Raw genomic sequence first — 14,622 nt, forward strand, 5'->3', positions numbered from 1 at the left:
GAGGGCTATGCTTGAAGCGTTCAGTGAATTCGAAAGTAAAATTCTATGTACCGACTTGACAGAAAATCCTAGGAAGTTCTGGTCTTACGTTAAATCAGTAAGTGGCTCAAAACAGCATATCCAGACCCGGGATGATGATGGCAGTGAATCAGAGGATGACACGCGTAAAGCTGAAATACTAAACACCTTTTTCCAAAGCTGTTTCACAGAGGAAGACCGCACTGCAGTTCCTTCTCTAAATCCTCGCACAAACGAAAAAATGTCTGACATTGAAATAAGTGTCCAAGGAATAGAAAAGCAACTGGAATCACTCAACAGAGGAAAGTCCACTGGACCTGACGGGATACCAATTCGATTCTACACAGAGTACGCGAAAGAACTTGCCCCCCTTCTAACAGCCGTGTACCGCAAGTCTCTAGAGGAACGGAAGGTTCCAAATGATTGGAAAAGAGCACAGGTAGTCCCAGTCTTCAAGAAGAGTCGTCGAGCAGATGCGCAAAACTATAGACCTATATCTCTGATGTCGTTCTGTTGTAGAATTTTAGAACATGTTTTTTGTTCGAGTATCATGTCGTTTTTGGAAATCCAGAATCTACTATGTAGGAATCAACATGCATTCCGGAAACAGCGATCGTGTGATACCCAACTCGCTTTATTTGTTCATGAGACCCAGAAAATATTAGATACAGGCTCCCAGGTAGATGCTATTTTTCTTGACTTCTGGAAGGCGTTCGATACAGTTCCGCACTGTCGCCTGATAAACAAAGTAAGAGCCTACGGAATATCAGACCAGCTGTGTGGCTGGATTGAAGAGTTTTTAGCAAACAGAACACAGCATGTTGTTATCAATGGAGAGACGTCTACAGACGTTAAAGTAACCTCTGGTGTGCCACAGGAGAGTGTTATGGGACCATTGCTTTTCACAATATATATAAATGACCTAGTAGATAGTGTCGGAAGTCCCATGCGGCTTTTTGCGGATGATGCTGTAGTATACAGAGAAGTTGCAGCATTAGAAAATTGTAGCGAAATGCAGGAAGATCTGCAGCGGATAGGCACTTGGTGCAGGAAGTGGCAACTGACCCTTAACATAGACAAATGTAATATATTGCGAATACATAGAAAGAAGGATCCTTTATTGTATGATTATATGATAGCGGAACAAACACTGGTAGCAGTTTCTTCTGTAAAATATCTGGGAGTATGGGTGCGGAACGATTTGAAGTGGAACGATCATATAAAATTAATTGTTGGTAAAGCGGGTACCAGGTTGAGATTCATTGGGAGAGTCCTTAGAAAATGTAGTCCATCAACAAAGGAGGTGGCTTACAAAACACTCGTTCGACCTATACTTGAGTATTGCTCATCAGTGTGGGATCCGTACCAGATCGGGTTGACGGAGGAGATAGAGAAGATCCAAAGCAGAGCGGCGAGTTTCGTCACAGGGTTATTTGGTAACCGTGATAGCGTTACGGAGATGTTTAGCAAACTCAAGTGGCAGACTCTGCAAGAGAGGCGCTCTGCATTGCGGTGTAGCTTGCTCGCCAGGTTTCGAGATGGTGCGTTTCTGGATGAGGTATCGAATATATTGCTTCCCCCTACTTATACCTCCCGAGGAGATCACGAATGTAAAATTAGAGAGATTAGAGCGCGCACAGAGGCTTTCAGACAGTCCTTCCCGTGAACCATACGCGACTGGAACAGGAAAGGGAGATAATGACAGTGGCACGTAAAGTGCCCTCCGCCACACACCATTGGGTGGCTTGCGGAGTATAAATGTAGATGTAGATGTAGAAGCCTGTTTGAGTCTGTTGTGCCATTGGTGCTCCTTACACTAACGGTTCTGGTGGTTTGGCCGATATATTACATACCACATTCTCATGGTATGTGGTAATTGCCAGTGCCTGTAGACCCATATCATCCTTCACATTCCCTGATAGAACCTTAATCTTGTTTTGCGTTCAGAAAATGTTCTTGACATTATATTTGAGAAAAATTCTGCTGATTTCGTCAGATATCGGTCCGGCATGTGGCAAAAAAGTGGCCTTCTTTGCTTCTTCTTGCACTTCTAATGACCCCTCTGACAGAGAACAGGGCACAGTGCCCTCTGAATATCTCGGGAAGAATATCTGTTTTTGTAGAACACAGTCTGTAGGTGCTCTTTCTCCGTTGTGAAGTTGTCTAGATTTGAAAGTTTCTTGCCTAGTGAACCAGAGTTTTGAGTATACTTTACTTTTCTTTTGTGCTGGATGGTGGCCACTACTGACTTGCAGGTATAGATCAGTATCAGTTGGTTTTCAGTGAATACTATGACCAAAACTGCCACCTGCCTTCCTCTGGATAAGAACATCTAAGAGTGGGAATTGTACCATTTTCATTGGGAATTTTGGGTTAGGGTGGAGTGACTTCAAATCTTCCAGGAAAACAAGGGGCATTTCCCTGCCATGTTGCCAAATAATGAAGATGTCATTCTTGAAGATTGCGAGTTATGTTATCAGATTATCATGAAGTATGATGTGGATTACCAACAGAAACCTTGTTTTTCTTAGGTGACTATGCCAAGCCGGGAAAGCCTGAAGGCCTACAATATTCACATTATATGATATTATTAGTAAGATATACACATCAAGGGTTTATTAAAATCAACGGTGTAGGAGGATTTGGCCATTAATAAACCTTTTACGCTCCCCTTAAACTGAATATTATTATTAGTAAAACTTTTTTATGGCTGCTGGCAAGTTACTGAAAATGAGTGTTCCTGAATAATGGACAACTTTCTGGTACAGAAGTAAGTGATTATAAGTCTTTGTGAAGATTATTCCTATTTGTGTTATTGATTGCATGAACTGAGTTGTTAGTTTGAAAAAGAGATGTATTTTAATGACAAATTTTATTATTGATGATGTACTCTCATATGACATTATGGAATGAAAGTAAACATAGTAATCCAGCTTACTTAATTTTATATCATGTATGTCTGGCAACATTTGCATTGCAGATAGAAGTTTGTTTAGACCCCTCTGTCCTTCTCATGATCACTAGAGTGGAAACACTTTTTCACCACTAACCCCATCAGTCAAACCCAATCCACAACCATACTGAACCTTACATGATTTAACTTATTCCTCCAACTGTAATCCATACTCTCTGCCCCCAAATCTCCAAGTTAACTTTCCAGAATATTCTAACCTTGAACCTTGCCTCACCATGATTCCCGCAGTCTCTCCACATGGGAACCAACCTCACACCCACAGAAAGAACCAAAATCCACCACCTAAAATCTGACCCCGTTCTTATGATACTGCTTACCAAAAAAGACTCCATCATTGTGATTATGAACTGCAGGGACCTGCCAGCTGTCATATTTCTTACTGTACAAGCCTTGCCACATAGACCTCATTCCAGATGTCAGCTAGACTCTCCATTTCCTCCTCAAATCCTTAGTTCCGTCCCAAGCCTCACCCCTAAATCTCTCTCTCTCTCCTCACCCCCACCACTTCCCACACTTATACCTTCTACATGCGTTGTAAAGTAAGCAAACCCTACCACCTACAATGCCTGATGTAGCCATTTACTCTGCACCCACAGACAGAATATCTGCTGTTGTGAACCAACACTTTCAGCCTATTGCTGTAACTTACCCTCCTGTATCACAGACGACAACCATTTCCTGCACCAAATCTACACAGTTCTTGTTCTTTTACCACTTGGCACCCTGCTAGTCATTGTTGATGCCACCTTACTGTACACAAACAATGCCAATGTCCATGGTGTTCCTGCTGTTGAATACCATCTTTCTCAGTGCCTGACAGACTCCAAACCTACAACTCCGTTCACTGTTACCATGCCTAACTATATCCTCACTTACAATTACTTTTGATTTGAATCTGTGATACAGCAATGGGTGTCTGCAAGTCACCATCCTATGCTAACCTGTTCACTGGCCATCTGGAGGAATCCTACCTAACTACCCAGAACTCCAAACCTCCCACCTGGTTCAGATCGACTGACAATGTGTTCATGACGTAGACTAAGCATGAGGGTACCATTTTCCTCCAGAACCTCAACACCTTCTCCCCCACTTGCTTTAGTTAGTTCACCTCTACCTAATGAGCCACCTTCCTGGACATCACCTCCGTCTCTCTGAAGCCACTAACCACCAGCAGTACCTCCACTTTCACAAATATCACCCATTTCACATCAAGAAGACACATATGGTCTAGCCACGCGTGGTCATCGCATCTGTAATGATGAGCAGTCCCTCTCAAAATATACCAGGGATCTCGCTGAGGCCTTCGCAGACTGCAATTCCCCTCTCATCCTTGTCCAGAAACAGATCTTCCATGCCTTGGCTCCCCAGTCACCTACCGCCTGTAATGTAACCCCTGTCCAGCCACAGAGCAACACTCCTCTCATCACTCAGTACCACACTGGACTGGAGCAATTGAATCAATGGCTCCATCAGGGGTCGATTACCTCTCATTGTGCACTGAAATGAGCAGTGTCCTACCTTCTGTCGCACCCAGTTATCCCACAGTGGTATTCTGCTTTGAACTCAACCTATGCAATATCGTTTTCCATCCCTACTCCTAAACCCTTGCCACATGGCCCATAACCCTGTAATAGGCCTAGACACAAGACCTGTCCCATACATCCTCCCATTACCATCTGCCCCAGCCCAGTCACAGGTATCTCCCACCCCATCAAAGGCAGGACCACCTGTGAAAGCAGCCAGGTGATCTTCAAACTAACCGCAGCTATTGGGCAGTATTCAACATGCACATGACTACTGCAAGCATTTTGTCCGAATGAATAAGCAGTGATGAACTGTGGCCAAGAGACAGCTGGACCACCCAGTTGCTGAAAATGTGCCCAATTCAATGTGGTTCTCTTTAATGAATGATTCTCAGGCCTGTGCCATCCGGATTCTTCCTACTAACACTAGTGTTTCTGAACTGTGCAGGTGGGAACTCTGCTCGCAATGTATCCTCCTTTCCTGTGATTCCCCTGGCCTCAACCATCATTAGTCCCTGTCCTCCTCCTCCTCCTGCCTATCCCCATCCTTGCTCCTACTCGAGTAATACACACACCTTTTCTCTCACCAGAGCAATTGCATAGTAATTTCCCCTTCTCTATTTCTACCTGCTCCTGTAATCCCCCCCCCCCCTCCCCCTGCCTCTGCCCACACCCGCACTGTCTCCTGACACTGCACCTAACAACGCACTACATCTCCCCACCACATCCCCGCACACTTCTGCAGGCAGCATTAGCATCACTCTCCCTTCTTACCTTGCTATGACCCCTCACCTCCCCATGACTATTCAATATCCCCACTACCCGGATTGCTGCACACCTCAGACACAGTTTGCTGCTGGGCCATAGAACTTGGAGGCAAGATTGCCCATGTGTGTGTAATGCTTGTGTGAAAGTGTGTGTTTTCTACTTGTAAGTAGTGTGCCCTTCTCCTCGGGGTTCTGCCGTGAAAAATATAAAATAGAAAATCTGATTGGGTTTGGAATTTTGGTGGTTTGAGTTACGGTAAAGGCGGACTTCGTATTATTGATTGAGTTCGTGCTGTAATTTGACCGTGCATGGCAGACCGGGTCGGCAACACTACAAAAAGCGACTGTACGGAAATAGCATCAGAAACTAATTGAAATTTACCTTATAATCTTGTTAGATACACAGTATTAATTAAAATGTAGTCTTCATGGCTGTCCTCCTAATTTCTCTTGTAGGACGACCCGTCTTTCACTTTTCTCCGTCTGTTGAAAACTTCTTCAAGTTGTCACTGTCATGATCAATTTACAAATTTGATGATAACCACCTCGAATCACTATTGAAACAACCTCACTTTGTAATGTAATTTTAATTTCCACCCAAAAGCACATTCAACACATCGCCGAAAAATACACGTCTTTCGTATGAAGACAAGAGAGAGAGTGTAATCAGTTAGTTGTTAAAAACAAAAACCTATGCAAAAGTAAAGAACAAAATTATTTCTAAAAATCGGTCGCTGGCGCAGCGCTCTTCTGCGTGCGTGATCGTAAATTATATCTTTGTATTGGCAGAGGCGCGGTAGTCAAAGTACCATTACACTATTCAATATCCCCACTACCCGGATTGCTGCACACCTCAGACACAGTTTGCTGCTGGGCCATAGAACCTGGAGGCAAGATTGCCCATGTGTGTGTAATGCTTGTGTGAAAGTGTGTGTTTTCTACTTGTAATGAAGGGCAAAGTCTGAAAGCAGAACATTTCTAGCATTCTTTTTCATTCTGACTTTCTGCAGTTCTATTTTTTCAATATTGTTGTTGTTCTGTCCTGCACTTTCCATTGTTTGTTACCACAATTTATGCAATATCCCAGAGCTTTCTTTCACAGCTTTTCAACTTCATATTTACTGAGCACTTTTCAGATCTTGTGACATCATTATTTTGCACTCTTTGTGTGAAATTTGTGATTTGAAGTTTCATTTCTACAGAAATTCTTGATTCTTCTCTTCTCGTTGGTTGTCACTGTTGTTCTTTTGAACCCACATTAGTTGTTACCTCCACCTGAACCTCTTCGAGCTATTGCAACCTACGTTTTATTTCTTCTTCACGTCTGCCATATTCACTTAATTTACTGCCCATGTAACAAAACTGATCCACTCTTTTGAGTATCTCATTTCCAAATCTAGTTCTCCCAGCAGCACCTGAATTAATTTGACTACATTCTATTACCTGTGTTTTACGTTTGTTGAGGTTCATCTTATAACTTATTTTCAAGACATGATCCATTCTGTTCAGTAATTTTGAAGTTCTTGGCTGTCTTTGTCAGATAACAATGCCATTGGTGAACCTTAAAGATTTTGTTTGTGCTCTCTGAACTTTAATTCTTACGGATTTAATGTGCCAGGAAGTTACAAATCAGCACACACTCTGCTTTAAAGTGGAAGTTCATTTTGGAAACGGAGGAAGCATTTCACCTGGCCATGGCTGATGCATTTCATCACAGTATCCTTTCTTTCTGAAGTGGTAGCCCTGCAAGATATTTGGGGGAACTTCTTTGAAGTTTGGAAGGTAGGAGAATAGGTATTGACCGAAGTGAATCTGAGAGGCAAATTGTGAGTCATGCTTGGATAGCTCAGTAGAACAGTTTGTCATAAAGGCGAAGGCCCCAGGTCCTAATCCCAGTCTGGCACTTAGTTTTAATATCCAGGAAGTTTTAGTTTACTCAATTTATTTACTTTCTAACTTCTACATTATTTGTTGGTTATCGAGAAATTAGCCAGCATTTCCAGAGTGCACCCAGTTGTGAATCTCATCAGGCTTCATAGAGCCTCCTGCTCTGCACCCTCTACCAGTTTATCATCTGATCTCATATATGCATCTCAGAATCATATTCAGGCTAGTATTTAGAGCCTAAATGTTCTGTCTGACCATGAGGCACTCCAGTTGATATATTCTCCCACCCTTTACTGAGCATATCTGACTCTGTGGTGATTTAGGAAGAGCTGGTTGTTGCAGTCTGTCAAAATCTGATGTTGAAACCAGAAACCTTTCTGTTATCTTGTTTCTTCCAATGAATCCATATTCTTCTGTAATTTGTCTCTGTATAACAGTTCAGCTTTCCAGGACTGTGACATATTTTATCAGTAATTGAATTTCCTCATGTTTTGTATTTTGTCATGCAGTGATGGATACTATGGCCACGAATTCAACTCTAATAAGAATTGGTTGCATTGTTAATAGTCACCCACCCAGTTCTCCACCTTGGCTTAGCATAAATCTTCATTCTCTGACCATTTCAGTTCTGTCATACTTACCATGTCTGCCAACATCCTGTCCGTCTCCCTTTCTCTACAAATTTTCCAATTCCCACTTAACATTCAAATTTCAAACATACCCCATTCCATTTCATAGTATCAAGCTGAGCAGCTTTGACTTGGGAGGTCCCGATGGGGTCATTAGTATATTGCTATCAGTACTTGGAAAGAAAATTACCATCATGAGCTTATTTTTGTTTCGCATTTTAAGAGAAATGAAGTATCATTATTATTTACAATATATTGTGAACACACCTTGAATGTTGTTTAGGGAGATTTACTTTATTAGTCACCAGATGTTGTCATGTAATACTTATTTATTAACATTTTGTTTAGCTGCTAGTTCTAGTTGATTTGCTTTGTTTATCATAGCATGTAAATGGAATTCATGAATGCTTCTTGAAAAGACATGCTTTCTGTTTTCTGTTACCTCTCCATAATTTACCTTAATTACAGCGCTGGAACCCTGAATTTCAAGTTTCATGGTTCTACATCAGTTGCTTCATATTCTTTTTCCTATTCATCTGAATTAATGTACATTTATCTATATTTAGAGTTAGCTCCCATTCTCTGCACCAATCACAAATCCTGTCCACGTCATCTTGTATCCTCCTACAGTCACTCAACGACAACACCTTCCCGTACACCACAGCATCATCAGCAAACAGCCACACATTGCTATCCACCCTATGCAAAAGATTATTTATGTAGACAGAAAACAACAGCGGACCTACCACACTTCCCTGGGGCACTCCAGATGATACCCTCACCTCCGATGAACACTCACCATCGAGGACAACATACTGGGTTCTATTACTTAAAAAGTCTTTGAGCCACTCACATATTTGGGAACCAATCCAATATGCTCATACCTTAGTTAGGAGTCTGCAGTGGGGCACTGAGTCAAACGCTTTCTGGAAGTCAAGGAAATAGGGCATCCGTCTGATACCCTTCATCCATGGTTCGCATGATATCATGTGAAAAAAGTGCGAGTTGTGTTTCGCAGGAGCGATGCTTTCTAAAGCCGTGCTGATGCATGGACAGCAACTTCTCTGTTTCAAGGAAATTCATTATATTCGAACTGAGAATATGTTCGAGAATCCTGCAACAAACCGATGTTAAGGATATTGGTCTGTAATTTTGAGGATCCATCCTTCTACCCTTCTTATATACAGCCGTCACCTGCGCTTTTTTCCAGTCACTCGGGACTTTACGTTGGGCAAGAGATTCGCGATAAGCTAAGTAAGGAGCCAATGCAGTAGAGTACTCTCTGTAAAATTGAATTGGAATCCCATCAGGACCTGACGATTTATTTATTTTCAACCCATTCAGCTGCTTCACAACCCCAGGGATGTCTATCACTATGTGCTCCATACAGAAATCTGTACGAGACTCAAACGGCGGTATGTTTGTACGCTCCTCCTGCGTGCAAGATTTCTCAAATGCTAAATTTAAAATTTCTGCTTTTGTTTTACTGTCTTCCATTGCCAGGCCAGACTGATCAGTGAGTGACTGGATGGAAGCCTTCGACCCACTTACCGATTTTACGTAAGACCAGAATTTCCTTGGGTTTTCAGCAAGATCTTTTGCTAAGGTATGACGGTGGTAGTGGTTGTACCACAAGTGCAACTGTCTTTGCTTCCTGAGCATTCTCCGAATTGCGCTGTTAAACCACTTTGGATCTTTTCCGTCCGTTTTACTGTCTTCCATTTGGCGCATACTTCTCCAATGCGTGATTTACAATGTGTTTAAAATTTGCCCATAATTCTTCCACGTCCATCATACTGGAATGCTAACAACTGCTTATCTGTTCTTTCTAATAAGAATACTCTCCTAGCCTTCTTGACCGACTTTTTAACTTTTGCAACCATAGTCGTAATGACAACATCATGATCACTAATCCCTGTCTCAACGCTGACACTGTTGATGAGGTCTGGTCTGTTTATGGCTACCAGATCTAAAATATTTCCATTACACGTTGGCTGTCGATTTAGCTGCTCAAGACAGTTTTCGGATAATGTGTTCAAAAGTAATTCACACGACGGCTTGTCTGCACCACCTGTAATGAATCCATTGATATCCCAGTCTATACTAGGTAGGTTGAAGTCGCCTCCGACTAATATAGCGTGATCCGGGTACGTCTGCGGTACAGTGTGTAGACTCCCTCTGAATGATTCTAGAACTGTCACAGTGGAACCTGGTGGCCGGTAATAACACCCAACAATTAACTTTATTTCTCCTAGGCCTGTTAAACATGTCCAGATAACTTCACAGTCACACTCTATTTCGACCTAAGTAGACACAATATTTTTGTCAACTGCAATGAAGACACCACCTCCTACGGTGTCTAATCTGTCTTTCCGATACATGTTCAAACCCTCACTAAATATTTCAGAACTTCCTATCTCAGGGTTCAGCCAGGTCTCAGTCCTGAAAATAATTTGCGCGCCACACGTTTCCTGGAGAGCAGTACATTCTGGAACTTTATTCTGAACACTCTGAAAATTTACTGTTAATATCTTGATAGCTGAATTGTCTTTACACTGAGCACATCCTGATTTCCCTGCCTGCACGTCGACTAGAGAGTGTTCATCAGGACACTTCGCACTACTGCCTAGCCTAAAAAACCCCCATGTGCACGCCACAAGTACTCTGCTACCCGAGTAGCCGCTTCCTTTGTGTAGTGCACCCCTGACCTATCTAGGGGTGTCCTACAATTCCCCACCCAATAGTGCAAGTCTAGAAATCTGCAGCCAAGACCGTCACAGAGTCGACGAAGCCTCTGGTTGAGACCCTCCACTTGGCTCCAAACCAAAGGATCCCGGTCCACTCTGGGAACGATGCTGCAAATAGAGAGCTCTACTTGCACGCCGCGTGCGAGGCCAGCGGTCTTTACCAAATCTGCCAGCCACCTGTACAAACTGAGGATCTCCTCAGAACCCAAGCAACAGGCATCATTGGTGCCGATGTGAGCAACTACTTGCGGACGACTGCACCCCGTATGCTCGATAGCTGCAGGCAAGGCCGCCTCCACATCTTGGATGAGTGTCCCCCCCCCCCCCTCCCCCCCTCCTCCCCCGGCAGACAAATTGAGTGCACGTTGGAATTCTTTCCAGCCCTGTACGCTATTTCCCTAAAGGGCTCCATCACCCGCCTAACGTTGGAGCTCCCAATAACCAGCAAGCCTTTGCCCCCGTGTGCCTGCTCAGGCCCTGCTGAAGGAGCGGCCACCTGCCCACTGTCAGGATGAATGGGTGAGGCCAGCAGGCCAGCCTCCACATTGACCCTCCACCTCGAGCGATGCGAACACGTTGCAGTCCGCCACTCACCCTGAGGTGAGGACGGCCCCAATGTGCCGGGTACACTAGAAGGTGCCTCGGCTGCTGAGTCAGCGGACGCAGCAAGCGACACCTGGGGTGTCTCAAGCGACGCGCGAGACCCTCCGCCGCCGCTGCACCTCGAGGCAGCAGCCTGAAGGCGGCTGACCGTGGCCAACAGCAAGTTCAGCTGCTCGCGAACTGCAGCCAGTTCCTCCTGTGCCCGCACACAGCACGCATGCACCTTATCCATCCTACTGCTAATGTCTGGACTTATAGAGTTGCGACAAATAAAATAGCAATATGTGACTGCACAGTTGCGTCACCAGCGCCAGATTGAGCTGCGATGTATGAACAATTACTTACGAACCAAGCAATCAAATGACCATTACTATGCCACTATACAGATATTACAATGCGATCCTACCCCTGTATTAGTACGAATGACAACCGCCTATGTGATGTTACACTCTACCATTATTAAAATTTGATACTGTCCCTTTCTAATTCGAAAATACGCAAAGATCCGAAAAATTTCTCCACGCAAGCACGCAAACACACAAAGTAATTTGAATTAAACCTGCGGAATTAATACAGAAATACGACTAGTTTCTGCTACTGCTGCTTGCACACGTCACTCTGCAAGCACAGATGAAACTGCACTGGCTTCTGTCTGCTGCTAACTGACTCTACGAAATAAACAGAAAGCACTGGCTGTCCAAAACAAACAACTGACTAACGACTCTGCGAATTTATACTTTACAGCTGTCAATAAGCAATAGTACTCCTCTCAAATGCGAGAATATGCAAGGATTTTATGTAATTAAATATGCAAGCGCACAAACACTCGGAAAGAAATTAAGAATCAAACTACAAAACAAATATGAAAGCTAAATATGTGACTCGCTACTGCACTGCTGCTGCACTACTGCTGCACTGATACTTCACCAGCGGCTCCTCAAGGCTCACTGCACTGTGTCAAAAGCGCACTGGCTGTCTAAAATAAACAACTGACTCACGACTCCACGAATTTATACTTTACAGCTACCAGTAAGCAATATAACTCCTCTCAAATACGATAATACGCAAGGATTTTATGTAATTAAATAGACAAGCGCACAAACACTCAGAAAGAAATTAAGAATCAAACTACAAAACAAATATGAAAGCTAAATATGCGACTCGCTGCTGCTCTGCTGCTGCATTACCGCTGCACTGATACTTCACCAGCAGCTGCTCAAGGCTCATTTCTCAAGGCTTATTTCTCAATCTTTTTGTGTAGGTTCCTACTCAGAGTTATTAGTGTGGTTGGCAAACGGATTCATAAAGAAGCCTTCAATCCAGCAGCTGACCCTGCCTGGGATTACCTACAGGAGCAGTTTGCTCACTTCCTGCTGTACTGTATATACATGTTCGAATCAGGTAGGTTTCGATTTGAAAGATAAAATAAAAATAGTTCCTATTAATTACAGTTTCATGTGAGATGTTCTCTTGGTCCATGTACTGTGTGAAAATGTTTGTTTTCTAGGTAGCTACTGTAAGGTTGCCACAGCAGCTATGGAGATGGTGCAAGTGAGTCCAACTGATAGCCTGGTCGGGAACATGAATAAGATATTTTTGGAACTCGCGGCTCGCTGTCCGTTATTAACATTCTTGTGGTGCTACCTTTTAATTCTTCTGGGTTACTGTGATCGCAGTTTCTGGGCCAGCATTCTTCGTACAAAGCCAGTTCCTTTACTGATGGATGAAGGGTTAGTCTCTTCTCTATTTAATCAGTATTTGTGATTTAAATGAATTACTGTAAGTTCCTGTGGATATTTCTTAAAGACATTATGAAGAAAATGTAGTATGTAATTGTAGTTTATATAATCTTATGTGTGTGTGTTAATGGTGGTGGCTCAATAGGTGCACCTTTAAGGAAGGAAAGTTTTAGAATGTAACCTCTTGTATTGCAACCTGGGAGACATAAAATTTTATTTGAGAAACTCAAGTCATGACAGCCACAAGCAATTACTATGACCGTGTGTATAGAGACATGGTGTGGATTTTTAAGCACACTGGTGTATCTGGCTTCTGGTTTTCAAAGAATGCACAAGTCTTCCACAATGAGATGACAAGGACAGTGTTTTTAATTTTCGTAAAAAGTGTTATATCCACATGTTAGAAAAAAGTAACTCTTAGCTGCATGCATGCTGGAAGGTCTCGTCCATTGTTGTACACCATTAATTGCCTCTGTTGAAAATCAGCCTTACTTGCTGACAATATTGCACCTATAGCAGCATCCTCTGCTTGTGATGAAACATATTCGATTTCACTGGGCAGCCCAAAATCTTGGAGCTCAGGTAGAACACCAGAGAACAAGCAACCATTTCTCTTACTGTTGTGTTCTGCAGTGTGCTCGACGGCAACACAGCGATTGTGGCCTTCTGTAATCATTTATTCTGACTGATATGTTGATGTCATTTGTGTAAGTACAAAATGCTGGACAAAACATATTCGTCTATTGACAGTGTTATGAAAAAGATAGTTGCTAATCACCATGTAGCAGAGATGCTGACCCTGGCTGCCAAGGCCAGACCATTGGTCTATTGGTAGATCGTATGAGTACTCTAACCCCCCCCCCCCCCCCCCATTTGTGATAAGTGTTTTCTTCAATGCAAAGTGTTGCAGTGGTGATACCACATAAGCAGTTGTTGAAATGGAGCTACTGCTGATTGTTGGTGAGCACAATGTGCACAAAAGTCTGAAGCTGAATGTCAACATAAAAGAAAGCAGTTTAAGAATTGAAAAAAATACAGAGTATGTTTCACAACAGAAGATAAATATTTTTTTTTAATTAAATATAACAAGATTCAAATCAGCATGTGTCCAGTAAAAAGGGTCAGATTTGTTTATGAATTTCAGTCTGATAGGGATTTCCAGTTGTGAGATTCTGATAAAACCATCTGAAAGTGAGTAAGAAAGAGACTCACTTAAGAAAAGCTGTTCTGTTTCCTGTGGTAATACTCTCAATCTGTTTGTAACTGATTGCAGAACTGGGGTGGGAACATGTCCTAGTGCACTCAAGAGAAAACCAAGTATTCCCACTTGGAGCATGGTTTGTGGTCTTTTCAGGATGAAATATGAACATCAAGATTGGAATTGTGTGGTGTCATGAGAAGAATGGAAGGATAGAGGATACCAGAGGTGATGAGTAACATGATGTTTTGAGAAAAGAGATAAAAGGAAAACTAAGGAACAGATGGCTTAACTGATTACAAGAAAGTGAAAAGAGAGGAGGGAAGAACTGGAACATCATGGAGGATGACAAAATGGAGAAAATTAAAGGTGGTGCAGAGATTTGTGTCCTCACCTGACACAGCCAAAAGTTGGAAACTGTTCAAGATGGCGGTGAGATCGACTCATTGATAACTTTTTTTTCTGGAAAGTTCTCATGATACTGTTCTGTAAAGCTGTACAATTCAATTGAAAGAATGTATGAGGAACTGTTAAAGC

The 14,622-nt window shown here is 42.7% G+C and overlaps 1 protein-coding gene across 1 annotated transcript in view; it reads left to right on the forward strand.

Annotated features, from left to right (window-relative positions):
- Window positions 1-14,622, forward strand: part of LOC126474314 (huntingtin-like) — a 110,471-nt gene that overhangs the window by 18,853 nt on the left and 76,996 nt on the right. The window contains exons 4-5 of the mRNA XM_050101780.1: window positions 12,410-12,549; window positions 12,656-12,878. Of these exons, the coding sequence (XP_049957737.1) occupies window positions 12,410-12,549; window positions 12,656-12,878 (363 nt within the window). The remainder of the gene's footprint in view (window positions 1-12,409; window positions 12,550-12,655; window positions 12,879-14,622) is intronic.

The sequence above is a fragment of the Schistocerca serialis genome, chromosome 4, assembly GCF_023864345.2.
Source record: "Schistocerca serialis cubense isolate TAMUIC-IGC-003099 chromosome 4, iqSchSeri2.2, whole genome shotgun sequence".
NCBI classification, from domain to species: domain Eukaryota; kingdom Metazoa; phylum Arthropoda; class Insecta; order Orthoptera; family Acrididae; genus Schistocerca; species Schistocerca serialis.